Genomic DNA, 26,496 nt, shown 5'->3' on the forward strand with positions numbered 1-26,496 from the left:
TTATGGAAAACATTTAGTTTGTGGTTTCTGCACTCATAATAAAGCATAATATTTTGCTGGACATCTGTATGCTAAAAACTGCTTTTAAGAATAAACTTCCAGCTGTAAATGGATTCCATCAGCTTACCCCCTTTCCTGTCCCAGTGTCTGGCACATTGGCTGTGCAGCAGAGCTGTGCAGAGCAGTACAACTGGAACACTGCACAACTTCTAGACATATTGTTAGAGTGATAAATAAGGGTTCTAGCAGATGGAAGCTCTTTCCTACTTGCCATTTTGCAAAGTGTAAAAAGCACAGATCACTACAGCAGTGAGATTTGTTTCAGCTGCCACTAACAAACTTTGAAGAAAGATGCTTACAACCCCTGGGAAAAAGTCAGGGTGCTCTATGACCTTTTGCAAATATGATTTATTAACATCCAACTAAATTGCTTACAGAGACAAAAATAATAAATCAAGTTGTGCATCAAGGTACTCCAATGTTATTACAAATATTTGGAGTGAAGCAGAAAACAGGGATGGTCCTGACTACAGAGAGACTTCTTAAATATCTGAAAGTCAGCAATAATTCTAATACATAAGATACCTTTCCTCATTCTGAAATCACTAATGCCCTATCAAGACAAACAACAAATTCAGCATTTAGCAGCTTTGTTTATGTAATACCTCATACATGTGAGATGGTTTTCCAATACTGGAACTAGGAAAATACTGTTAACACAAAGATCAGATTCTCAGGGATGCCAGTCATCTCCAATGTGTGGAGCTGATGGACATCATCACCTCTTGTGGATCAGCATCCCAAACATTTTCATAAGCTTTAATTCAGTTTTGTTTTACACATTAAAACACCAAATCCACAATTTATATTTTAAAAAAATGAACCATTTAAAATTATTCTTGAACATATGGCAACTACTTACGCGGAAAATTTCTCTTATTGCTTTCAAAAAGCTGCAGCAAGAGCAGTAGCTAAGAACTGAGCAGTACAGTAATACATTTGGTGGTAGGTTCCAGCATGTACTAAGTTTCAAAAGGTAAGCCAGATAATCTGCAGTTTCTTATAAGCCCACAGCTGCTGGAGTAAGTTGCACCCACCAGTAGCTAGAAAATAGAAAGGATGAGTTATTGAACACTGTGAATTTTATTTATTGTAGGAATAATTCAGGAATGAAAACACACTCAACCAAAAAAACCCTGTAATTTTAATGTCACTCATTTCAATAGCACCATCTCATTCTTCTAGCCCTTGCAAGATGTATTCAGATATGTGGACGAGTTGGATGTCATCCTTCTCGCTATTAAAATGCACCATGGGCCAAGTTTTGCACTCCTCTTCAGCTTGCCCCCTCTGCATGAGTTGTACACAAAAAAGAAGCCATACTGAACAAAGCAGGATCTGCTGAAAGTTTCCTGCTCTGTCAAGCTGGTCATTTGGAGAGACAACACAAGAGATTATACAAAAGCAGATGCAAGGACATTTGTAATTAGGATCTGTTGAGCAGGTATAGATGCGTATTTCCATAGCACACTACCCTTACCAGGTTTGACCGGTAAGAAAGTCTTATTCACAGTCAAAGAAAAGATACAGAAGGAATTTATGGGGAAAAAAATTAACTACAGCCTCTAGGTATGACCTATCATTTGTTGCTATGGACTGTTTTCCTATTCATCAGGTTATTTTAATAAAGAGAAAAATAGGACACTGAATAAGGGACCACAAAGAAAACCCGAGCAGGACTGTAAACAGCTGAGGGAAAGTGGGGGGCATGGAAAGGTGTGAAGTCTTTGTTAGGTTGGGTTTTTTGGGGGGGTTGTTTGTTTTGAGACCAGCACTGGACCATTGTGCAATGTGAAACCACCTGCCCCTGGTTGGGCCCTAATTTCCGGTCCCGTGAGTTGGTGTTCTTTCTGTACCATGATCTGGACTCAACACTAAGCTGCCAGGCAGTACAGGTGAATGTGTTTGCAACTATTATGTCCTTCAGAGGCCAGATTTTAAAAGAAAGCAGCAATCCTGTTTCCAGTCCTTCAAAGAAAACTGGTTGGTGTAAGAACAGATCTCCACGATGTTTCCGTATCAAAATTTGGGCTGGTTTTTGCATTCCTTCCAGGCATCTAACTTTCCAAGCTCTGCATAAAGGATCTAAGTACAGACTGCTGGATCTGTATTTCAAAAAGTGTCTAAAAGAAGTAGTTCAGTGCTGGCAATCTACCACATCAAGGATATCTCAGAGAACAGAGATCCAGAAAGGAATGCAGTCATTAATGGTGCATTCTAGCTCCACTTGGTCTAAAGGGCACTTTACACTACCCACAGTTGCCTCCTGAACAAGTGATGCTGTTTTGTAATCCCAAATTTACACAAAATCAGAAACTAAGCATCAAGACTGCAAATCTGAAAGCAGAGCTGTGGGTTTCTGTTCCTATGTAAAATATTTCCCTGGATTTTTTTTTCTTTCTATGCTTTACAACTTGAATAATGACACAGGGGCTCAACACCCAAAGGCCTGAGCTGCTCCATCACCTTGATGGAAGTTTATAGTGAGGGTTTTACTTTATGAAGAGACACACACAGAAAGACAGAGCTGCATGAGTGCTTCTCAAACTGGCCTCCAAATTCATATTAAGCAGTGTTTATAAAGTCATGAAATAAGACAGCTACAACAGCAGGCAAGGGTCATCAGGAAATATTAAGACGGGTCCATAGAGCCACACACCTTGGGGATCACAGCTGTGTATGAAAGGAAGCAGTTAAGTTGCCTAATGCATTCTTTTTTTTTTTTTTACCATTCAGGGTATAAATAGTGGGTAAAAAGTCCCTCAGTGTCAGTTATTAAGAATAACAGTTGTCTTCGTTATACTGCAGAAAGCTAATATAAATTTTGTACCCATTAACACAGCTGAAGTTTTGGGGAAGAAAATTACCAAAATTTCAGATTTTACCAAGAATAACTTTATAGAATATATTAACTTTGTGAATGTTGAATATATTTACATGCAGAAATACACAGAACTAACATCAAGACAAATTTCTTCCACTTCTTAATATACAGATAACAGAAGTTTAACAACTAAACCCAATTGTTTCATACAAAAGTAAGCAGGGAAAACTATACTGCAGTTGGAAATGTGGGGTCAGAGGATCATTCACAACTGGTTACATTGTATTTGGAGGTGTGTACTAGAGATTTACAAAAGGAGCAATTACTTGTTCAACGATTTTGCTTCATGCATTTAAGAAACACCCTGGATTATTCTCAGGCATTTTTACAGAGACAGTGCTAAAACTCTGGAGTTTACTTTCTTGGTACAGAAATTTTGATGAAGAAATTTTTATATAAGGCACTGCTCAGCCCAATGCTTCTTGTCATTCATCCCATGTCTGTATTTCAGAGAGTTTGGAGTGTTAGAGAAATCAGACTTGGCACTGCCAGTCTGATTTCTCAAAAATCCTGACTCAAAATACCCCATATGCGACTTGTTTTGTTTCATACCTGCGTGGGGGAATCCCCTGCACACACAGAACACACAAACTCAGCAATCAGATCAGGCAGTATCACAGTAGCTGCCAAATATGACAATGAGCAAGCTTAATGCAGCCTCCACAAATTTTGCTCCTTTTCTTAAAAGCTTTTATTTCCTCTACCCTCTTTTGTTTTTAAATGAACCTTAATTTTAGTATAAATTGTAATTACCAACAGCAAGGATAATTGCAATTATCAACTCATTTCTGTGCCAGGTTTTGACAGTTAATACAAGGATAAAAGACAGGAAGGGAACAAGGCATGAAGAGAACCTCATTTTTCTTGAAAAGCCGAACAGCCCCCAAAGTTTGAGACTTCCTTTGGAATCAAAGCCCAGATTTTGTCTTCATATAAGTGTGAACCTTGCCTTGTTTAAAGCTGCTGGCATGGTAGTCAAGTTTTTCGAAGACATATTAATTAGATATAATCATGCTAACTTCTTTGGTAATAAATTATGGAAATGATGGTGAGGCAGATCCTGGGCAAAATGAAAAATGGTGAAAAAGCATTCATCTGCCTCTGAGACAATGAGGCTTCAAGGTAATAGAAACCAAAGTACAAATACACATCTAATCTGAAACCACAGATTTTGTTTAAAATTTAAAGCCTTCATAGTATTTCCTTCATGGTACATATAATACAAAGATCCATTTTTAATAGATTTTCTCTAGAACAATGCAGCACAATTGCAGTAAAGTGCAAGCTTTTCTAAGCTATTAGTCTGTCCTCCTAGGAGTCTACTTTATCCATACCATATCCAGTTGTTCCAGCCATAAGCCAATTTAACAAACCCAGCATTTGGGTTTGTTTTGTGTCTTTACAGTGGCATGTAAAGAAAAGAAAAGGGTGTGATGACAGAATGCAGGTCTATCACATAGAAAACTGCATTGCTGCCAGAGAGTTGCAGACACACGGAGCAGATTTGAAGAACCATGGATCAGGCTTGGGTTGCAGATATGTGTGACTGATCTTTTATCTTATGATCTATCTTTTAAATTAGTCTGTTAATGACTGTGGCATTGTGATTTGATGAAAAAAAACCAACAATACTACCCATCTCTATAATCTTCATTCAAAAGTGAGGCTTCTGCTACATTTGCTTCCTGTTAAATTTCTGACCTATGGTTTAGTAGCTTCACAAATTGAACCATATGTATAAAATTACAGGAAAGGGATGCAATTGATTTAGTGCAAGACGTTTAAATATCTATCTGAACTTAACAAACAAACAGAGGAAGATCAAAGACTCCATACACTTCTCCATAAGGCAGATGGTAATTTTTTAAATATAAGATTTTAAATACGTTATTTCTTAAGAGGTAGAAAATATCAAAATACTAGGAAAAAATTTCTAGCTTAAAATAATCAGTTTGCTTACTTTTTAAAAAGTCTTACTGTTGCAATTTTTAAGTGAATAAAAACAAATGAAGCTATGGAAGCACAGGATTTCGTGCTCTGTATAAGATTTCACTTACTGGAAAAAGAGAGAGCTTCTTCATCTAGTCAGTGCTCAAGCAGTATATACAAATGATCTCCTCTTTTTGCCCTGTTGGGGGCTATAAATTTGAAGTGAAAATTTTTCCCAGTGGAAAATTTTGGCGATTCCTGACTTTCTAGCACTACATTTAACCGGGTACAGTTTATGTATAAGGCAGTAGAACCACCGATGTAAGCTCAGAACTACCTCTTCCATAAAGCTCAGAAGAAAGTTAATAGAAACAAAAGCTTACTTAAATCTTTCCTGCAGACAGCAAAAGATCACAGTCAGATTCCAGCACCAGCTGATAATCTGTTTCAGCAATTTATACCAGCCCAGAGACAGCTGAACTACTCATTGCACTGTGGAAGCCTACCTACAATTTGAGTTACTAAGGCTTGCACTCTTCCTCAGCACAGCTAGGAGATGCTGATGCTACTGTCTCCAATGCAATTCAGTAAGGCATAATTTAACTCAGAACTGACATTATTACACATTGAAAAAGTAGTGTAAAAGCTCCTCTCTTTTGCATCTGTTAACATTCAGTACTATTTATTAAATATTTTATAAAAGGAAGTTAGGATATTTATACATTCAAACAATCACTGTAATAGTTGAGTAAAGGAAACAAATGAATTATCAGATTCTAAATTAAGCATGATTCTGGAGATTTGCACATATGCACACACCACACACATTCTGTATGTGTGTGTATATATAGATATATAGTTATATTTTATATATATGTCTTTTAAATCAGATTCAAGAATACAGCACAGAATGTCTTCACTTAGCTCCTCTTTCACCAGAGGACAGGATTGTCCAGTTTGGAAAAACCAGGTTCTTTCCTAAGGTCCATGTAGGTTCCATTGCTCACCCAGGAGTCATCGCTGGATTTCCTATGAAAGATTAAACAAATTTTTAAATATTTTCCATCTATATGCTGTGTAATGCAGTGTAGCACCATGCACAGATACCAAATCCAGCCCACAAACCAGGAGCAGTGCAGCTCATTGCAGCCTGCAAACAAGGCAGTACAGCTTGGTGTGTCTGCAGTGGGCCAAGGAGAGGCATCTCAATCTCATGTTCACCAGAGAACATCACTATTAAAGAGACAAATGCATTAACTCCTATCTGCTCTAATACTTTTGCTGTATAATAATTAAATTCTTTATTCCACCATTTAAATCTACAGGATAAATCTCAGCTTTCAAATCCTTATTGTAAGGATTCAAATCCTCATTCTTATTCACAATTCTCATTGTGAATATACAATCACAAAGTATTCGTGTCGCAGACATCTTTTATGAAAAATCCTTTCTTTAGGATTTTTCCTTCTGAGAAGCTGAGAGGCCTCAGGAACAAAATGTAAACATTGATTATCTGCTGCTGTGGAATGCAACAGGTGGATCTGTGACTGGCCCATGTTGTTTGTTTATAATTAATAGCCAATCACAGCCCAGCTGGCTCAGACAGAGAGCCCAAGCCACAAACCTTTGTTATCATTCCTTCTTATTCTATTCTTAGCTAGCCTTCTGAAGAAATCCTTTCTTCTATTCTTTTAGTATAGTTTTAATGTGATATATATCATAAAATAAATGAATAAAGTCTTCTGAAACATGGAGTCAAATCCTTGTCTCTTCCCTCAACCTGAGACCCCTGTGAACACCATCAAATATTAGACTTTGCCTTTATCCTGCTTCCCGTTAGCAGATGGGATTGGCATGTGATGAGTTATCTCACCAGCTTGTCAGATGTAGTAGTGTAAGCCATTCCCTTTTGCACCTATTTAAACAATTCCAGTGTTCCTCAGAAGTACAGTATAGATATATCCAGAAAAAATAGGATCCTAAATCTGCTAATAGGCCCATACAACATTTATCTTGCCTCCAACTCTTTCACTGCAGGGGGACAGAGAAACTAGGGGGCAAAAGACCACATCCTCACCAGCATTCCTTTTTGTCTTTTCATGCCTCAAGTCTCCTGTTTAACTGATTTACAATAGGAAGAGATAAAGTGCCCTCAGAACAATAATTCTCTCCCCATAAGATAGGGGAAGCATGTTCAAAAATAGCCCTGGAAGCGAAACTCTGCACACTTCCACACCAGGCAATCCCACTGAATTCAGCAGAGGTAATTGAGCTAAATCGAGCTACTCCAGTTTGCTTCAAAGAATCAAAGGTGCTACATTCACTCAGGCAAATTCAAATGTAGACCAATTGCCATCAAGGCAAAAAAAAAAAATAAAATATTCAGGGATGCACTAATAAAAAACTAATACATAACTGTGAGTTTTAACCAAGTCAGGAGTATTCTACATTACCAAAGTACAAACCCAAAGTATATGGGGGAGCCCTGGAAAACACTGGAGCCTCTCACATGGAAATTCAGAATCAGATCTATAATAAGCATTTCAATAAATGATAGTATATGCTAATTATTATGCTATCTAGTACCTGAAAAATCTAGGCTGATGCTCTAGATTGTTTTCTTCTAGCACCTTCCGTCGTTCTCGCTGTAGCTGCTCGATCCTCTGCTTTTGCATTTCAGCTCCTTCAATATTCCCTTCTTCCAGAAACCTGCAGCAGCAGTGATATAAACAATTGGTCTCCTGCCCCCAGAAGAATCTAATCTTTCCAGCAGGTATTTCACAGTGTTTGAAAGGTAAACAGCTACCTCTGCAGACAACTGCACTATGAAAAAAAGCACTTAAGGAAAATTGACTCTTGTAAGAAGCTCAGAGTCACAGTTAAATTAGATTCTTCTACTTGGAAATTTGCAAAAGCTAAAATTTCACTGCAGAAAGGAGTTTCAAGTGTCTCAGTTTTAGGTTACTCAAATACTGTATGCTCAACATCCAGTACCTAAAGTACTGAGGTTTTAACATCCTTGGAAAGACAGTTATCTAGAAGCATCCAAGAGGCAATTTTAGGATACACTTCCATAATAACTAGACCATTTCTCAATAAGTGATTACAATGTCTGTTTCAGATGCACATTAATGTAAAAATAGAAACACACTGCAGTTATCCACAGAAAATAGTCTGAGTTCAGGGTAAAGTGAGTGTACAGAAGATTAAGAACTATTTAAGGAAAATATTTCAGAGTTAAAGCTTCTTACCTTTGGTCTGGCCTAAAACGTGTGTCAGTGGATGGGAGTAATGACCTAGTTTGTGGGTCCAGTTCATTTAACTCCAGTGCAAATTGTGTAAATCCATACCACTGTTCATAATCTTTAGGCATTGGATCTACAGAAGAAAAGAGTACATTCAGAATTCCAATTAAATGCTATTACACTGAGAAAGAAAATTTCAAGCTCCCTCCAGTCATTTGTTTATGCCTGATCCACAGTGTCAATTCTGGGGGAACAAGAGGTTTTTAATAATGTGACAAAAGAGAACATCCCCCTTGATAATTGCACTACAACAAGACAGATTTCTGTTCTCTAAGCTGAATCACAGCACAACTGTGATGAAGGCCATGCTATTATCATAATGTTTTTTCAAAACACAGTAGACAAAACCCCACAAGCTTGGGAGAAATTCAGCTATCACTGTCATTACAGAATTGAGCTTTGTGGGCTATCCTCCAGTGTTTAACACATGAAATAAACAACACTTCTCTGCACAAGCAGTAGGAGTTTGTTCCTTTTTTTCCCCTTCCTGCTAGAGTCCTCAATACTCACTTCATGCCCAAATATGAAAATGAGGGAGAATGGAGAAAATTCAGCCATGGGATTAAGTTCTCATATTATTTAAATTATATATTCTTCTGATGTAACTTTTAAATGCTTGACAAAAATCTAATATTCTACAGAAAAATAACAAGAAATTGGGGCATAATAAAGATATGAAAACAGTAAGCTTATACTGAAGATCCCAGTTTGTGTACATGAGCAATTCTGATCACTAACTTGCTCTCCATATGCAGTTTGAAGATGAAGTTGTCCCACAGTATAAACTTTCATGCCACTTCCCAAAGAGTCGATGCACAACTTTCCCAGATTTATCCATGACACTGCCTTCAATCTCATGTGCATTTGGACTCCAATACTTTGCCTAGAATGAAAAGGAACAAGGAGAAAGAAGGTGCATAAGAGCTCAGGTGCAGCCCATTTTGCCATGCCAGCAGCACCAGGCTGTAGAGCAATGAGAACTGTTCATTTAGGTGTGCATTACAATGTCAAGTGCAAACAACAGCTGTTAGTACCATTAAAATACAAACCTATTAGTGTGTTAGCTTTTTAAAATACTGATGTTGAGAATTGTATTTATTTTGTTTGCCTTTTTTAGGAGCAGTATGAGGTGAAGTGCAGCTGACCCTGAATTTTGCCCAAGGACAGTTGACCCGAGTCCTGACTTGGTTATCTACATCTCTCCCAAATTTGCAGAAGAGGAAGAGAAGGAATTCATATGTTAATCTCCACTTTAAACACTTTGCAATAGCAAAGGTGTGAGATTTGCAGGCTCTCAGTCTTAAATATTTGAACTTTGAGCATCCAGAGTAGCTCTGAAAATACATGAAAGTACTTTCAAGTAAGTATTTGGAAAAAAAATAATCATCCTAATGCTTCTTAGAAAGCACAAAGTATTCAGGAAAACAAATTTAAAAACCCCAAAGTTGCTGGGGAGCATGCCATGCTGCATAGGTACACTGAAGTACTGTATCCCTTGTATTTGTATGGTCTGTTTTATGTCCAGCAGAGTCTTTCTCCATCAATCAGATACACAAAATGCAGGTTAAGGTAAGTCTCTTAGGATGATTTATAAAAGTATTTCTCAGGTTAGAAATTTTGGCATTTCTTGACATTTTCATTGATTTTCATTTACTACAAAGTAATCTATTGCCAAAAACTGAATTTCATTTCAGTTATAAGGACGATTCCTGAAGAAGTCATATACTGTACTTGTACTGTAGCAAAAGCTTTGAGTAACACCCCAGCCTCTTACTTAAACTCCTCTGAGTACCTGCAAAAGGCTAGAAAAGAGCATCAGGAGAAACACCCTGCATAAGCACTGGTCCTACAGCTGCTGAATGGCTGCAAGCACAGCATGTGCCAGTGGGCCAGTAGGAGGCATGTGGTAACCAATGTCAGTAGCCACCTTGTGCCTTTGTCTCTCATCAAACCCAGAGTACGTATTCCATGATATTCCTTTCCCCATAATTCCCCCATTTCCAGTGGAATCACTCAAGAAAGCTGTTGCTTCTCTTTTGTGTCTAGTGAGTGGCAGTTCCTTCAAAGTCACAGTTTTCAAGGAATCACAGGTAATTACAGCTTGTAAGCAGAAGTACTGAGCTTCAGCAGGGAGCATCCTCCCACTGCTGTGCCTGTTAGAAAAGGCAGAGCCAGCACTGCTGTGGTTACCTTTATGAAAGTCAGCTTGCAGTGGCACGTGTCATCATTTAGATTTTTTATGATGATCTCTCCATAGTGTTCAATCCATCTTTGCCCACTCAAGATGTTATGGATGCAGGATGTCACCTTGTTCCATGCAAAATGGTCTTTAAAACTGTAAGGAAAAATACACACAAGAAAATTGTCATGCCATGTTCAAGTGAGCTCAAGCTTGAGGAAAAACATTTGGAGGCAACTTGATTAGAGAAACCAAATAAACTTTTTTTTTTTACTAGACTGCTTCATCTTGTTCCAAACCTTCTCAAAAACAAACCCTATGGCAACAATTCCACCTCCCAGAAAATCCTTTTCACTTCTGCTAGATACTTTGGTCTTGAATTCAGTTTTCTCTCCATCTACTTGTCCTTCTAACCAGTTTTAAGTTTCCAGAAGTAATCATTCTGCTATCTTCTACAGTCTGAGATGCCCATCCAAGTTTGTAACACAGTGACAAGGACATGGGCCACCAGAACATGTACTTGGCTCAAAAATAAGCTTGGCTCAAGCCCTCAAGGCTGAGCCTATGATGTGTGCTTTAGGCAAGAGCCAAAGTTCTCACCAGGCACTTCAAGATGCAGTTGCACACTGGGAAACAGCAGACAGGGAGAGATAAACAAGTACCAATAGTGAATGCAACATTTCACCTTCTATGAAGGAAGTAGATGCTCTTATAAAACAGCCTTATAAAGCATCAAGGAAAGGAAAGTCTCATGAAGACATACATTCTACAATTTCTTCTGGGTATGGATGGCCAACTCACCACAGGTAAGGTAAAATATAAACTTACAAAGCACCACTTTCCCCACAGCAAGTGCCTCACACACTTCCTTGTGAAGTTACTGGAATCTTTCCCTTACTCCCCTTAATCACTTGCTTTCACTTGCTGCTTTCTAAGGGCACACACAAGGACAGTTTGTACAGACTTGCAGATATGCAGCCAATTTATCCCACAGTAACTTGTTTTTCTGCCCTTACCTATGCATGTCACATCTTATCATAAATGCTAAAAGCATCTATTAGTTTAAAAATGAACCTTAATACTAATGCTTAATTTTCCCCATAGCCTGGGCACATTTTTTGTACCCAATTCTGTATCAAATAAACAGGGATACAAATCAACACATGGAGATCACACATGAATCAGATTGCTTCTCAGTTCATCAGCCCATCATAGGCCCTAATATATTAATTATTTTGGCTCTGAGCACTCATTCACATCCTTTCATTTCAAAGCTTAGGGCAGGTGCTATGAACATAACATGGTTTATACATCACCTTTTGGATACTATCTTACTAGACTACAACTTTATCCACTTGAAAAAAAAAAGACATGCTTGATTTGATGAGTGCTAGGTACTTGAATTCTTTGTTGTCTTTGGTTTTTTTTTTTTTTTCAGATGGCAGGATGGCAGATTAATTAATTTTGTACTTTCTCACTGGAAAACAGATTTAATTGGAACAATACTCAACCTTTAGACCTCTGGTTCTGCAAACATGATGGATATAGGCCAAATTTTAAGGGATTTTAATTGCTCATCAATAATGGGCACTCTGACAAGCCAGCATTGAAACACTACAGATTTTTATTTAAAAAAACAAAAGGAAACAAACCAATTATACTCAACACTTCACTACAGTGGCTGCCTCCTTGGATAACAAACACCAGATATGTAAGTGGTTCTACTTATCACTTACAGTCATTATTTCTGCAGTGATGATGGTTGTTTGCCTTGCCTACAGCCCAGAATACCCCATGGTGTCAGGGTCCCTACAAATATAGTTAAAAAAGACAGGAACACCACCACCTCTTCCCCCAAGCCCATACTCGAGCAAAAGAATTCATAGCTTCCTTTACCCTACAGTTTTTCCCTGTGAGTTCAAAATGCATTAAAGTTGAAATTCAACTGAAGTATGAAAATACCTTTTCATACTTTCAAAAAGAAAAAATACTTCTCTTTTTTCAAGGTACACAGAAGTAAAGGTGTTTTTTTTCATTGTTTGTTTTTCATAACTTTTGAAAGACTCAGTGCTTCTGATTTATGCTTCTGGTTTTGGTTTGGTGGGGTCTTTCTTCCTCCCCTTTTCTCTTTAAATGAATTCAAAGCCCCCAGTCCTTCCAAAGGGTAGAGCAGAGCTGGCTCTCCTCTGAATGAGCGTGGCTGCAGTGTGTGCAAGCACCAGTGCCTGTGCAGGAACAGCAGAGCCCAGTGGCAGCACTTACGCTGGAAGAGTCACGTGTGTTGTGCCAACTGGAACAATCTCCATGGACTTCCCCCAGAATTTGTTTTTCCATCTGACATCTGGAACAAGAAGTAAAAAAAAAGACAGGTTTAGTCACAGGTGGGTGAATCATGCTGTTTCTGGGCTCTACTTTATTTTCAAGAAATTCAAAATAACAAAGTGCAACAGAAGCGTTCAAAGAATGTTGTGGGACCTTCAAATACATGCTGGTGGGTTTGGTGTTGTTGCTGTTTGCTTTGTTTGATTTTCATCATAATATTGGTTATTTAAATAGTAAAGTAACAGATGTTTAACAGTCCTCTCAAAAATTTTTTCAAAATAAAGGAATTTGAATAAACCATAGGCAGCATTTACTTGTCTGCAATTCAGTTGCTATTCAATGAATGCAGACATTTTCAAAGACAAAAGCAGAATTTCTAATACAAAAATATAACAAGAAAATTCACAGTCAAGAGGCTAAAGAAGGTTTCAAATGGCATAAAATGGCAGAAGGTTTTAGTCCAACTCCCTCTGTAATTTTAACTGGTCTTTTGAAATCTTGTTTGAATCAAAGAAAGAGGTGTCCAAGTCTCATGCCTTTTCTTCAAAAATATAAAAAAGATAAGAAAACTCAATGCAAGTTTAGCCAAATTTATTGAGCAAAAGCACCTGGAAGAGAAAGAAACAGAGAGAAGCATGGCAAAATGTGTGTACAGTTAAATTGGGCTAGATAATCAGGCAGTAACTTTCACAGTAACTTCAGAGCTCAAGGGAATAGTACCCTTCCTATTTTAGATTCTAGGAACTCCGTTCCCTGCCCAACCTAAAAAAGAGGGGGAACTTCAACTCTAGTCTCAAAAAGATACTAGTTATAACAGAAGGAAAACAAAACACCATTTCCTGTATAATTCTGGGGGAAACTCTTACACTGGTTGTGAGATGGATGCTGAAACCGCAGCTAAGAAATTACTCAGGTATCCCCTGAGTATGTATGTGCAAGTGAGGAATGAGCCACACTGGGCTGCCTATCATTGCCAAGACTAGAATGGGATATAGGGCAGAATTCTGCACACAAAGAAATTACTTTTCTTATCATGTGAGAAAAGGACCTTTTGGGTTTTTTGGTTTTGAAGTCTGGTGCTGGGTCAGCATCTTCAGTGACAGTGATTCTCTTGTGATTCCTACACTGCACAAGTTCTCCAAAGCTACTTCCAGTATGGTAATGTTGAGGCAAATTCTTTCCTGGCTGTCTCTCTTCTGCAGTGGGATGGAAGAGAAAGGGCAAGGGTACACCCTACGAAGTTAAACAGTTAAAATGCATCACCAGATTGTGCCAAATTATGTGCTGTCATAAATGGCAAAGCTGTCCCACAGAGATCAGCATGTGGGAAACATCTTGGGAGCCAAGGTACAACTTGATCACACAAGAATTTTAGGACAGAAGAGAAAAAGCGAAGTGTTATTTCAAAGCTGTGCTCACACTAATTCATGCACAGATGCTGGAATAGCTGAAACTTCCTTCATTCCCACTGCTCATGTGTTGACACTCCTCTGCAAAAGCAGAGCCAGCTTCCTAAGTCATGGAAAGCTATTTCCAAACTATTGGTGCCTGTGAGAGCCCAGTCTTCAGTTCACAAGATGTGATCAGGAGATTCCTTAGTGATGGAACACATGAACTAAGGTCAGTGCCTGGTGGGATGACAGCACTACCCTGGCAATGTTGCTGTCTCCTTTTGAGCTGAAAAGGTGACACAGTAAGTGAAAAGGTCTTTGCACACAGAAAGAACTGAACTCACTGACAAGCTGCCTTTATGATTAAATTGGTGTTAATCTTTCCATGTAAGTTAATGTAGCCTCATTACAAGAGGTCAAAGCATTTTAAAATTGCCTTTACAATGGAAAAAAATCACTGTCTAGCCCTCCCATAAGCTCAGCCAGCCATATTTAAAAACAAAACAAACAAAAATCCCCAATCCTGCTGCACCCTGATTGAATGTCCTGTGCCCATCAAGACCAAATCTCAGACTCTAACATTAATCAGATTCTCAGCTCTCATTAGAAGAACTTCATTCTCTAAATGGAAGTGTTAAAATATTTGAATGATAAGAGTTGTCAAAATCTGTTAAACAAATCAGTCTCATCTATCTTTATTAAGACAGGGTGCTATCTGATCTTATTTAAACAGTGTTCAAGTTACAGAATAAATTTTTGGTCATCTTAGCTTTTGGGTTACAAACAAAAGGATTCTTGTGTCCCTGTATTTGTTTACAAAGCAAAGAATTACACAGAATAATAAAGCCCAGACTAATGGGTTCCAATATCTGTTCAGTATGGCTCCATCTGTAATAACTATAATCAAGTCAGCAGAGCCAATCAGGAAAAAAAAAAAGATGACAATATGGCCACATTGTGATTTGACAAACCCCTGGGTGAAGGATTTTAAGTGAGTTAAAAGGCATGGTTATGTTTTGTGTGCACTCCAAAATTATCTAATCACACAGGTGCTGTTACTGGCTGACACCTTCACTACAGTATACAGCAAACAAAGCTCCAACACACATCTTTGGAAAAAACACAGTAGTCAAATAGCACAAAATCTTACATACTGTAATAATGCCAGCAGAGAAAGAGAAGGTAAATGTATTTACCCTTGCTGTTATGCTCATTTCTGAAAATTGCTTTCAGAACAGGTTTACAAGAATTGCCAAGGTTCAGGATTTAACCTGTAGTGTTTTCATGCTGTCTTCAGGCTTGTTTGTTTTATAAATAGCTTGACATACAATTCGTTTGTATTAAAAAACAACATCCCTCCCCAACACCCCAAACAAACCTGATTTTAAAGAAGAACAGATATTTGTACATGAAAGTAATAATCAATTAATGTTACATGAAAAAAATCCAAACAAAGCAAAATCTCTTCAGAATTTTTATAATAGCAGAAGATCCAAGTAAGAAACATGCAAGTAAGGATAGGCTAAGTTTCATAAAACCACTCTAATACAAATTTAAGGAAGGAATTTCAATTTTTCCTAATTTCTGGATACTTTGTGTTAGACATACAATTAAAACATTATGAACATTGTAAAAGTAAATGACAGACTGAAGAGTTACCTTGCCAAAAAGCAAAATTCACAGATTCAGCATGGCATGCAGAAATAGGTGGGTGGTGACTGACCTAATAGCAAGACATGAAAAGAGAGGGGGAAAACAGATTAACATATGAACACTTGAAGAGTCCTTTTGGTTTGGCTTCTTTTGTTCGTTTTCTCCTTCATTCCCATACGGCATCTACAATTTAAACATCAGTTTTCACTTTGCAGTTGTGTCCTGAAGGGGGAGGCAGTGAGATTAATAAAGGCTCTCAGACCCAAGAAAACTTGAAAGAAATGGCAAACAATTATTTTAGAAGGCCTGAGATTTTGTTCCAGTGAAAATCTAGCAATATACTTTGTACATTGTCTGTAAGGTAACAATTAAATTTACCCTTAGGACCTCTTACAGATTAACAAAAACCACACTTCGAGTGCACAGACAAAAATTTTCAAAAAACCAAAAATACAAGAAAGGGCCAAAAGCTTCTGTACAGTGAATAACCACAAAACCCTGAGTATGAGGGAGCAGATGGTGATCAGCATCTCCAAGGGGTCAGGGGTGAAGAAATGAAGCCAGGAAATTCCATCCAGCAATCCCCACCAGTGCCGCAGTGACACCCCAGGTGTTTCTAGGTGAAACTCTAACCACATGCACTGCATTTCATCAGCTTTGGGCAACAGCACGTGCCGAAATTAGGGCAACCACCAAAGCAGCAAAGCAGGGACTGTGAGCAAATAAACAATTCAGACTATTAAAATGCAACAGTAAATAAAAAAGCACAAAGTGAAAGGAGGAGCAGCCACTCCTCCTCAACCTGAATTCTCCCCTCTGGGTGAACACAATTAACAACTGACCAGGACCAGCTCTTAAGATGTGCAATGCCTGCTGTTCCTTGGGCAACTTTATTTTCAAGTCAGACTGCTATTTTTCACTATGAAAAATCACCTCAAAAAAGTTAAGTCAACTTTTACTTTTTTTTGTTACTCATTTCACAAATCTCTTACTAAGCATTTTTCCCCACAGGCATCCAGTTATTTATTGAACATCCTCTATTTGGTTTAAAAAAAAAAAAAAAAAAAAAAAAAAAAAAAAAAAAAAAAAAAAAGAAGTACTAATTACTTTCAGCTATGGCCTAATTCAGCAAGAGCAACACTCTCTCTCTCTCTCTCTCTCTTACATACTGTACCCAGATTAACCCCAGATGTCACTGTAATACATGGGTTAAACTTAGCTCTCAGTTAAACTGTTATAATTCCAGAGTAAGGTCATGGTGCTTACAGGAGTTATTCTAAACTCCCTCTAGTGATAAAACAGAATCTTTATTACTTTTGTATCTTCTGTCAGTCTATGCCATTAATTACATTCTGCCTGCACTAACAAGGTATCTGGAGCAAGCACCAAAATGCTAGTGCAAGCAATAAGCCACTGTTCCTTATGTAAAGAGAAATATTTAATGCTTGCAAGCTGCATTAATTTTTTTCTTCCCATACTGTGCTCTCTTCCTAATATTCCTCTACCCCAAATTCTTACAATAAATTTACCACTCTAAATTCACCTTGCTTATTTCTCGTATTAGAGCAACAGCTGTACATAGCACAAGCCTGCTCAAGTAGTAAAATTCTTCTTAATAAAAACTAGCCTTTGTACTGGTTTACCCAATATTCAAGTGAAAATATCTTCCTTTAATTCAGTGTAACATTAAACTCAGTGCTAACTTTTATTCACCACTTTGCTACTCCAATTTGATGCTGTGCTGATACTTGCAATGCTCCATACACATCATTTTAGTACTGAAGTAGCACAGTGATGAACCAGATACATGAACTTTAAATTTGATTCTTGCTTTGACTGTATTACTTCCTGTTGGGTTTTTTTCCCCCTCATTTTTACTTTTGCCTGTGACATTTCCTGAGACTAAGGAAAGATCACATAACACTCTTTTCTGTCAATTCTAAAACATAATGTGCAAAGTGCTTCACAGGCAGTAAAAAGCACTTTTCATTTCCTAAAGGAAGCTTCTGAGAAGTCTTTCTCTGATCAAATTTCTAGGTTGCACACCTTTGCCCACTTGCACTTTTTGTATTTTTTTTTTTATGTCTAGACAGAATGAGACAGCTTTCAGTCATTCTTACTTTGCTACCAGGCACCAGTTTTATCTTTTTAACATATGTTTCAAGTTAAGCAATTTTGGTAGCTTGGCTGGTTTAAATTTAGAATTTAGTATTTTTCACTCATACTTAATAATTATTCTACTACTGGGGAATTATCTTCATAAACACTCAGACCATGATGTGCTGTATAAATCCTTCACCTACTCAGCTGTGGTAGCAAATTCTCAAGGCTTAGCCTACTAAGTATTTGGACAGGAAGCACAAAGAGTCATGATGCCATTGGAAATACTTGTGGTTGATTGACTTATACAAGGGATACATTTGTTATAAAAGAAGGCATTAAACAGCTGAAGATACAGTATTTTTAATGATCACACACAAAAGAAAATGACAAGAATGTAAATTTTTGTTGTGGTTGTGATCATATTTCAGCATGGGGAATTGCACTCTACTTAACCAAGATATCTTGTTACTGGAGCAGGCAGCCTGCCAGCCTGTGCTCCTCCAGTGTCAGCTGCTGGTTGTGATGTTCCACACCAAATTTAGCAGACTTTCCTCAAAAAACATTTCCCTTTCTTTATAATTCAGCAAAGTCCCTTGGGTTTTGCTGGGCTCAGGTAATGTAGAGTCATCTTGTATTTTGCCAGTAATTCTGGAGAATTCCAGGCACACATTTAGAATTCAGCAGTGTATCAAGTAGCAATTCTAAGGGTTGCAGCATACAATACCTGTTCTGCAAAGAACTGGAAACCCTTATCTTCACGGATACATTCATAGGTTTCTCCAAGCACAGGATTAAATGGCTTACTTCCAGCTCGGTAGTAACTGGATGCATAGGCAGAGACTGCAAAGGCAGCTATGTACACCTGGGAAGTACATTTTTGGGACTTAGGTTAATTAATTTACAACAGACACAAAACAAATAAAAGCAAGCTTTATCCTGATTCTGTATTTTCCCTTTCATTTGCAGGCTATGGACATGCATGCCTCCAGCAAGCTAAGCCCTAGTTCACACACTAGAGGATTATTCAATTTTCAGAGTAATTCAATAGGTCAGGGATAGAATTTCTAGGGTCAGATACTGCAAATTTCATCAACTGAAAAGTGTTTGAAACAGTTTAGCATTCTGCAACACAGTTTAAAGAAGTAACCTTAAAGTCACTGTTAAATTTAGTATAATAACTGGTTTTTATAGTTATATCTGTGTCTAATAAAAGTACCAACTATCCTTTTCATAAACATGGCACAGGAAGTATTGGATGATTTTTCACCAGCTTTGCTATTTCTAATGCTGTTTGACTTAAATTGCTTTTTATCTACTGGGTGCTATTATCTAATCATGAAACTGTTGATCGTGACTGACACACAGGTAGCCCTTCCAAATTTTTGCTGTCAACTCAAGCACAACATGAGAAATTAGAATTCAGGGTTGTTTGATTCTTTTTTGTAACACTTTTTTTCCTCTTTTCATTCCCTTTTCCTCATCTTGTGAAAGTGTAGATACTCTCTTTTCACAGTTTCAGAAAACAAATCCACTGAGGATAGGCTCTTTTATGAACTATTGCAATTACTATGCAACAGCTAGCATTAAATTTTGCTTGAGGAGTTTCTCAAAGGCAAAGAATACACCAGTCTGAGATAATTTCCAGACGCTTGGGTGTGGGGAGAAGGGAAAAGGCTTCTTTTCCCTCCCTTTTGAACAACTACTGCTCATTTCCTTTTCCTTTTAGCATATGTTCTCAAGAGAACACAAAATGCTATGGACTGAAACCCCCATTGAATGACCACACCCTGGGAACAGCCCTTAAATTGTAACCCTTGAAAGTATCAGAATGAGGAAAGAGACTTTTCAAGTAGTATTTCAACATGATTACCTACTCTCATTAATAACCTCATTTTGAGATAAGATACATTCAGTTGGAAAGGCTTAATTCAATTTATGGGAAAATCTCTATCTCTCATTTAAGAGAATTTAGGGAGCTTCTAATCCTTTATTTATGGGCTTGCATATTAAGTAGCTCTTGTACACCTGGAAGCAGAGCAACAAATGCATTTCTCTCTTGTTCTTTTGCCAAATGTAGAATTCAGGGTTCTGCACTGGAAGAGGATGACATCATTATTGTACCCAACATACAGCATACAGCCTGGTTTTGAGATCTTGAACATTTTGGATAAACACAAAAGCTTCAGAAAACCAGTTAACAAAAACAATGGAGCTCATTTAGTTAATATAAAGATGTCACAGTCATGTAGGCTGGAAGATCCAGCATCTCTATGAAGAAATGTGTTACCACATCAGACACCCTTGAAAAAGATCTATTTTAGCTCTCATCTTTGAGAGGGAACTAAGTTCAATCCCACCCTCTCTTTTTGTTGTAATTTTTAATATTAGAGAGCAAGAGCTGCAAAACAGAACTAAGCTCCTTTCTTGTTTAAACTTGCAGTACAGCAAGGTACTTGAGGAGAGAGAGACTTTCTGGAAAAGCAACAGAAATGGAACAGAATAGTCAAAAATTGTGGCTGTGTGAGTATGTACAGACATTTGGAGAGTTTGCCTCTCAGCTGAGAGAAACAAAACAACGGACTAGAACATATTCACTTGTTCAGCACTGCTTTTATGTTAATTCTCACTCTGTTGAGTGTTCTGAGAGTTTGGAATCAGGACCTTACCATGCGCTCGAAGGGGTTTGGCGTGTGCGCCGCTGTATCCAGGAGCTCGCTGTACTCCAGCTCCTCGCAGAGGCGCTGCAGCGTGTTCAGGGGCTCGTTCAACTCTACAGGCATGGCCACCTTGGAGAGATCCTTCCCTATGTTATTCCTCAGGATATTCCACAGGCTGATGTTACTGGTGTTAGGGCATGGAGCTGGTAAACACGTTCTCCGTTTAGAATTGCATCCGATTCCGCTTTCAGAAATACAATCTGAAAAGGAAGGAAGTGGCAGAACAATTAAATTCACATTTTCTTAGTTTCATCCCCCTCTGCAAACATACATTAAAATGCAACCATCTTTCCTTCTGTCAAAACTTCCTTCCACCCACGAATCATTTAAGTATTTCACTTGTGGTTTGAAGATAGCCTGTTATAAAAATGACAAAATTAAGAATCACATTTTATGTGCATTAGCGGAAGTAAAATGCCAAGTACAAGAGATGCATAAAAATGACCTTCTTTTCCCTTAAAGTCTGAAAGAAAAGGCTTAGACTTTCCACTGAATTTGAAAGAGTAAATATTATAACCATTTTATTTGTAACAGAGATGGATTCCTATCTGTTTAGGGGATATAAAACCTCCTTCCTTGACAGAACTTCAATTAAGTTGACACTTCTCAGAAGGCAAGATGTAACTTACAGATGCAAGGATAATAACTACTCCTACTGATCTCTTCCTACTTCTTTGCATACTCCTACCAGGGAAATTTACTGTACCATGAATTTACATTCAGGCTTTTCCACATTGCTCCCCATAGCATTTAAACTTAGTGACGTTACTTTGAGATATACCCCCCATATATTGATGGAGAACTGATATGTTGTAAGGATGCAAAAGCTGAAGCAACTGTAGAGCTATGGGTTTGCTCAAGATTTAAAAAAAAAAAGGACTCAAGTCAAGAGTCCTTGACATGAATATCTGAACTCCGTGTTCCTGTATCAAAGCAGTCAGAACAGGATAAATAGCTCTAAGTGTGCCATTATAGGATTTGTAGCAAAATCCAAATAGAGCTACAAGCTTCCACAACAGGCACTAGTCTGAAGTGATTATATTGCTTAGCTGTACATCACTTTTTGTTTCAGAGTGTGTTTGCCACTACAAGAACATATTTTATCTTTCCACATCCTCAGGAGCACCTAGGAAGCTCCTGCCTTAGGATCAGTTACTATTTGGAGACACCCAGGCATAGCCTCAGTCTGTCAAGCCCTGTCCTTTTCTGGCTTTCCTCACACAGCTCTGTCTTGAAGGAATTAAACCCACACTGGGCTGCACATCTCCTTCTGAGCTACGCATGCCTGGAGAATCCCTGCCCTTAAATGCACTTAACCAGTACTTCCTCTTCTCTGCCACTGACATAAGCAGGGTATCAGCAGTGCTTACAGCAGGGACAGCTGACCACAAGGACAAACTTCTCCATGCCTGCCATGCCTCCCAGCCCCTGCCTCACGTGGAACATTTAAAGGGTAATCAGTAGCATCAGAGTTTTGAGGAAGGAGTTTCCATCTTTCTTACCACTGGCAAACTCCAGTTCCTAATACCTCATATGACTGAGTTACTCTAACAAGGTCAGATGAACCATTTTCAGCTCCTTGCCTCTATCTTTCTTTTTGCTTAAAAAATGGCATGGGCACTATGGGTTCATAAACCTACCTGAAACAATTATACTGTTGAGAGTTATGGAGTTCACTTCTATACTTCCCTATTGGAAGAATTTATTTCATATCAGAAGAGGCCAAAAGGAAGGATGTTCCCTTAGATACCTCAGGAATGAGGTAAATGCTAAAAATTTATCCTTGTTTAAAAGAGCTCCCAGAAATGGGATTTGGCTACGTCTTTTGACAGCTTCTGATTAAAAACAGAATGCAAATTGGCTCATTTACTTATTCTGGACCAGTCCATTAATTGAGGTAAGCTGCTGAAAAAACAGAGTGGAGCAAGAACTTCAGTACTCAGATACCAAATTTTCTAAGCAGTGAAGTTTGCCTAGTCTCCATCACAGAATGGCCCAGGCAGTTCTGGTTTGTAGGAGCTGTGACAGACAGGATGAATGCCAAAGGAGGTTTAGACATCTGACCTCCAGTGGGAGTCAATGACTTCTGAGGCCAAACTGCACCATTATCAACATCTGATCTGACCTTCTACATTACAGTGGCCAGAGGATTTTGTCATAATCCCACAATTTATGGTGCAGCTAAAGCCCTGTAGGAAAATGACATCCAGGTTTCTATTATTGGCAGTGGCAGGCTGCCCAAAGCACAGAAATAGCAGGTACCAGAAGCATGCAGAGGTGCTTCTTATACTGAAGAGCTTCAGTGACAGCCTTTGTTAAAAAAAGATTAACTGCCACATTAATACAGCTTTCTATGGTCCAGATCATGAAATAAATCCATTTGTATTCTTTCCTATTTTTAAAGGAAAAATTTGAAATTTCTTCATTTTGACCAGTTACAGAATACATATCAAACTACCCAAGTTAATAGGAATCTGCTGGTTCTTGGAGATGATCAGGAAACAGCTGCTAGTGAGAAATCACTGTTCAGCATTTTTTGAAAATAAAAATATTGTTAGACTGGGAAGAACATTGTGGTTAGCTGAAATGAGTTGAAGGCATAAAGCCAAGTAGGTTGTAATGACCAATTCTTCTCCTTTTTTTGAGTCTCTTTCCATTAGGAGGAAATATTAGCATAGGTATTATCAAGTACTTATGCTTGTACCTTTTTTGCTTGTATTACTCAAGACTATCATGAGTAATACAAGCAAGAGAGAAATTCTTATGGTCATGCACCAGAGCTGCCAGTGTTCCTTTAAACACTGAGTTCTTCTGAAACAACAAGACTTCTGAATGCAGTTGCTAAATTGCAGACTGAAAAAAACAGTGTGACAAGGAAAAATAACTTTTTTGAAAAAATGAAAGCAGCTGGTCCTTACTACTTTGAAAAATCCTGTGGCCATGAGAAACTGAGAGAGAGTGGGAGTCACTCAAAGAAGCCAAGGAAAGAGGTGTTTCCCTGCTGATACAGATCCATCATCCTGCTTAATCAACAGTGCCCAGATAAGCAGATTAGCTGGAATCTGCTCTTCCAAACCAATCTCAGTCTATATGAGAAAAAAACACAGACTTTTTACATCTCAAAACCCATAATATCAAATTATCTAGTAAGAGAAGAAAGAAATATTCAAAACAAGCAGAAACAAAATTCTCAAAACATGGCATAAAAACCTCACTGAACTTACCTAAAGTTTGTCTTTCATTCTCCATGTCATTGCTTAGGTTATCTTCTGAGGCATTATCACTGATATCACTTACATATGAGTCATCATCTGATACCTGAGTGTGGGGTGGGGAAAAAAGCAAGATATATCACTCATTAAAGTAATCCCAAGTGCATGTGGACATTATTACTTTCAGCTGCAATTACTGTTTTAATATAATGGAACTGTCCAAGCTGTATTTCAATGCTATAGAAAAGTACTACGAAGTGCTAAGATGTTCTCAGAGTGGAGCCCTTGCTCCACTCTGTTTGAGTTTGGGAGAGATTGCTATAATTGAAATTTTCACTTGAGTGAGACATGCTTCCTCTCCTTGGCTTCACTACCAAGAAGGCTTTCCTCATATCAAAATTCAAGGTTTTTATGGAACTCAAGAGAGGAAACAAAGATCTAATAAATTTCAATATGCCTGACATCGGCCTCAAGGCACCTCCAGGTACCACAAGGACAGGTATGAACAAGTATTTTTGTGGTGCAAAATACTTTTTTTGTGGTGCAAAAATACAAGTTCCCTGGGCACCTGTATAATGGACTCAAGGCAGACTACATGTCTGCAGTATCTGCATACAAGCTCCTTAATTGCCATCTCCCTCACTGTGTATGTAAGACTTCATAATACTTGCTACCCTTTACAGAGAAGAGACAATGACAACAAATAAATATAAACGACATATTAATTTCTAAAAGTTTTGAAAATTTAGATTTGCTGGCAATCTTCTGATGTGCAGTTAAGGCTCAGAAAGATTGCCAGTCAATAAGCAGATAAGAAAATACATCTGAATGACATCAATCTCCTTGCTCAGACCTCATTTTCTGAAGAACTAGCAGACAGCAGGACTTCCTGTGCATCAAAGAATTCTGTGAGAGAGTCAGCAATAGACAGTCTGCTTTCATTGGACACCTGGTGAACCAGACCTCTGCCTTCCTCTCTTGAATTTTCCTGTTTAAAAGAAAAAAAGTTTTGAGCAGGGAAGAAGCACAAACAACATTCAGGCATGCAATTCCACAGTCTCCTTAACTTGAAGGGCTGTAAAACACTGGGAGAAGATTGCACATGCTCCTCTTCAATTTATGTGAAAGATAGCATGTGTTTCAAAGTGGGATTTAAAACCAAAGTAAAACAGACCAAAGAGAAGGAAAAAGAAGGAAAAGAAAGCAATGCATATTGAGTAAATCACCTAAGGTGCTGTATATAAAAATGCTTTGCTATTTGAATGATTTAACCAGATATATCCAAGTGTATCATCAAAAAGCCCACAAAAGAACAAAACTCCCATCTCTTTATATTACACCCTGGATTTACATGCCATCCTGATCTTAGCAAATTAATAAATCTTTTCCTGCTCAAGCTTTGCTTAATGCAAAGCCTGCCATAGAGTAGTCTATAAAACTCAGAGGGGTAAAGTTGCTTTGTTTATAATAGTATGTTTTCCTAGCTCTTTTTATTCCCTAAGTTTCTATGCTGTGCTTTTGAAGTCATTCCTTCATATCCACACCTGAGATATCTCCACGTTACCCAAAACCAACATATTATTAAAGCCACATAACCAGAATTGCTTTTGCTGCTGGAGGCACATTTGACTGCCACAGAGATCCTGACAGCCCCTCCCATGGATGCACTACACATCACTGGTGCAAGCAGAGCTCCAGTGGGTGGCCTGGCAAAGGTGGGGTGACCAGTGAGACCTCTCATTCTGCGCAGAAGCTTGTGTGCTACTTTTTTCCCTGATAACTCCACCAACGCAAAGGGAATGAGCTATGCTGGCCCAAATGAGTGTATTAGCTGCTCTCAAGATTTTCTGCATGAGATGCTTTACTAGCTTACAACCATGACTTCCACATCATAATTCATCATAATTTTGCAGGAATTGTAGTATTTTATTTTCAGAACAACATAATGAACAACCTGACAAGCCCAGAATCGAGCTGACAAAACTTCTTTCAAAGCTTTTCTGTTGGTAGGCTGTGCTGTGGTATGGAATGTTATTTGGTACACACTGATAATGGTGACATGGAAACAAAACAAACTGCTATAAAAAATACTTGAAAAATCCCTCCTTTTACAGCAGGGATAAAAGAGAACCTCAACATTGTTCCTCCTGGAGGAAGGCAGTAATACTAGCCTACAAGTAAAAAAAAAAAAAAAAACAACCAACCTTACACACATAAGCATTGCTACTGGGATTATTTCCAATACTATTTTGAATCTGAGAAGGAAAGCAAGCAGGAAAGACTCATAAAAGAGCATCAGGTTTATATATCTAACACATAAGCTTCAGTTTTTCTTGTTCCACATTGGCATGATGAACTACAGTTAAATTACCCAATAGACAAACAAAACTTTTCCCTTATGCAAAGGCTTGAGATGCCACTTTATACTGCTTCAATTTTCACAGGTGGATCACAGCACCCAGTGTATCATTTAGTGACAAGTTTTGTGCAGTGGCCCTGTCTTCCTCAAAGCAGCACTACTGTATCACAGTCCTCACACAGTCTTAAAATGAAGCTTCTCCAGTATAAGTGATTTCATCCTCAAGTTCCAGCCCAAGCCATGCCAGAGGGAATTTGTGAATGCAACCTCCAAAGGACCTTCTGAAAGCTATTTTTGTCATGTGTGTCTCTTTGTGTGTGTATAGCACATAGCACAAGATTCAAAAATAACCCATTGTCATTGCAAGGACCTCCACTGAAAA

At 38.2% G+C, this 26,496-nt stretch overlaps 1 protein-coding gene across 4 annotated transcripts in view; it reads right to left on the minus strand.

Annotated features, from left to right (window-relative positions):
• Positions 1 to 398: 398 nt before the first annotated feature.
• The window catches only part of OSBPL3 (oxysterol binding protein like 3), an 86,546-nt gene continuing 60,448 nt past the window's right edge, over positions 399 to 26,496 (minus strand). For all 4 annotated transcript variants that reach the window (XM_058032165.1, XM_058032144.1, XM_058032154.1 and 1 more), the window contains 11 exons: positions 24,609 to 24,743; positions 23,768 to 23,861; positions 20,493 to 20,743; positions 18,551 to 18,688; positions 15,730 to 15,793; positions 12,620 to 12,698; positions 10,369 to 10,513; positions 8,917 to 9,061; positions 8,125 to 8,251; positions 7,460 to 7,582; positions 399 to 5,902 (listed from right to left, as the gene is read on the minus strand). In XM_058032165.1, coding sequence (XP_057888148.1) covers positions 5,806 to 5,902; positions 7,460 to 7,582; positions 8,125 to 8,251; positions 8,917 to 9,061; positions 10,369 to 10,513; positions 12,620 to 12,698; positions 15,730 to 15,793; positions 18,551 to 18,688; positions 20,493 to 20,743; positions 23,768 to 23,861; positions 24,609 to 24,743 — 1,398 coding nt within the window. In that variant the 3' untranslated portion in view covers positions 399 to 5,805. The remainder of the gene's footprint in view (positions 5,903 to 7,459; positions 7,583 to 8,124; positions 8,252 to 8,916; positions 9,062 to 10,368; positions 10,514 to 12,619; positions 12,699 to 15,729; positions 15,794 to 18,550; positions 18,689 to 20,492; positions 20,744 to 23,767; positions 23,862 to 24,608; positions 24,744 to 26,496) is intronic.

The sequence above is a fragment of the Melospiza georgiana genome, chromosome 1, assembly GCF_028018845.1.
Source record: "Melospiza georgiana isolate bMelGeo1 chromosome 1, bMelGeo1.pri, whole genome shotgun sequence".
NCBI classification, from domain to species: Eukaryota; Metazoa; Chordata; class Aves; order Passeriformes; family Passerellidae; genus Melospiza; species Melospiza georgiana.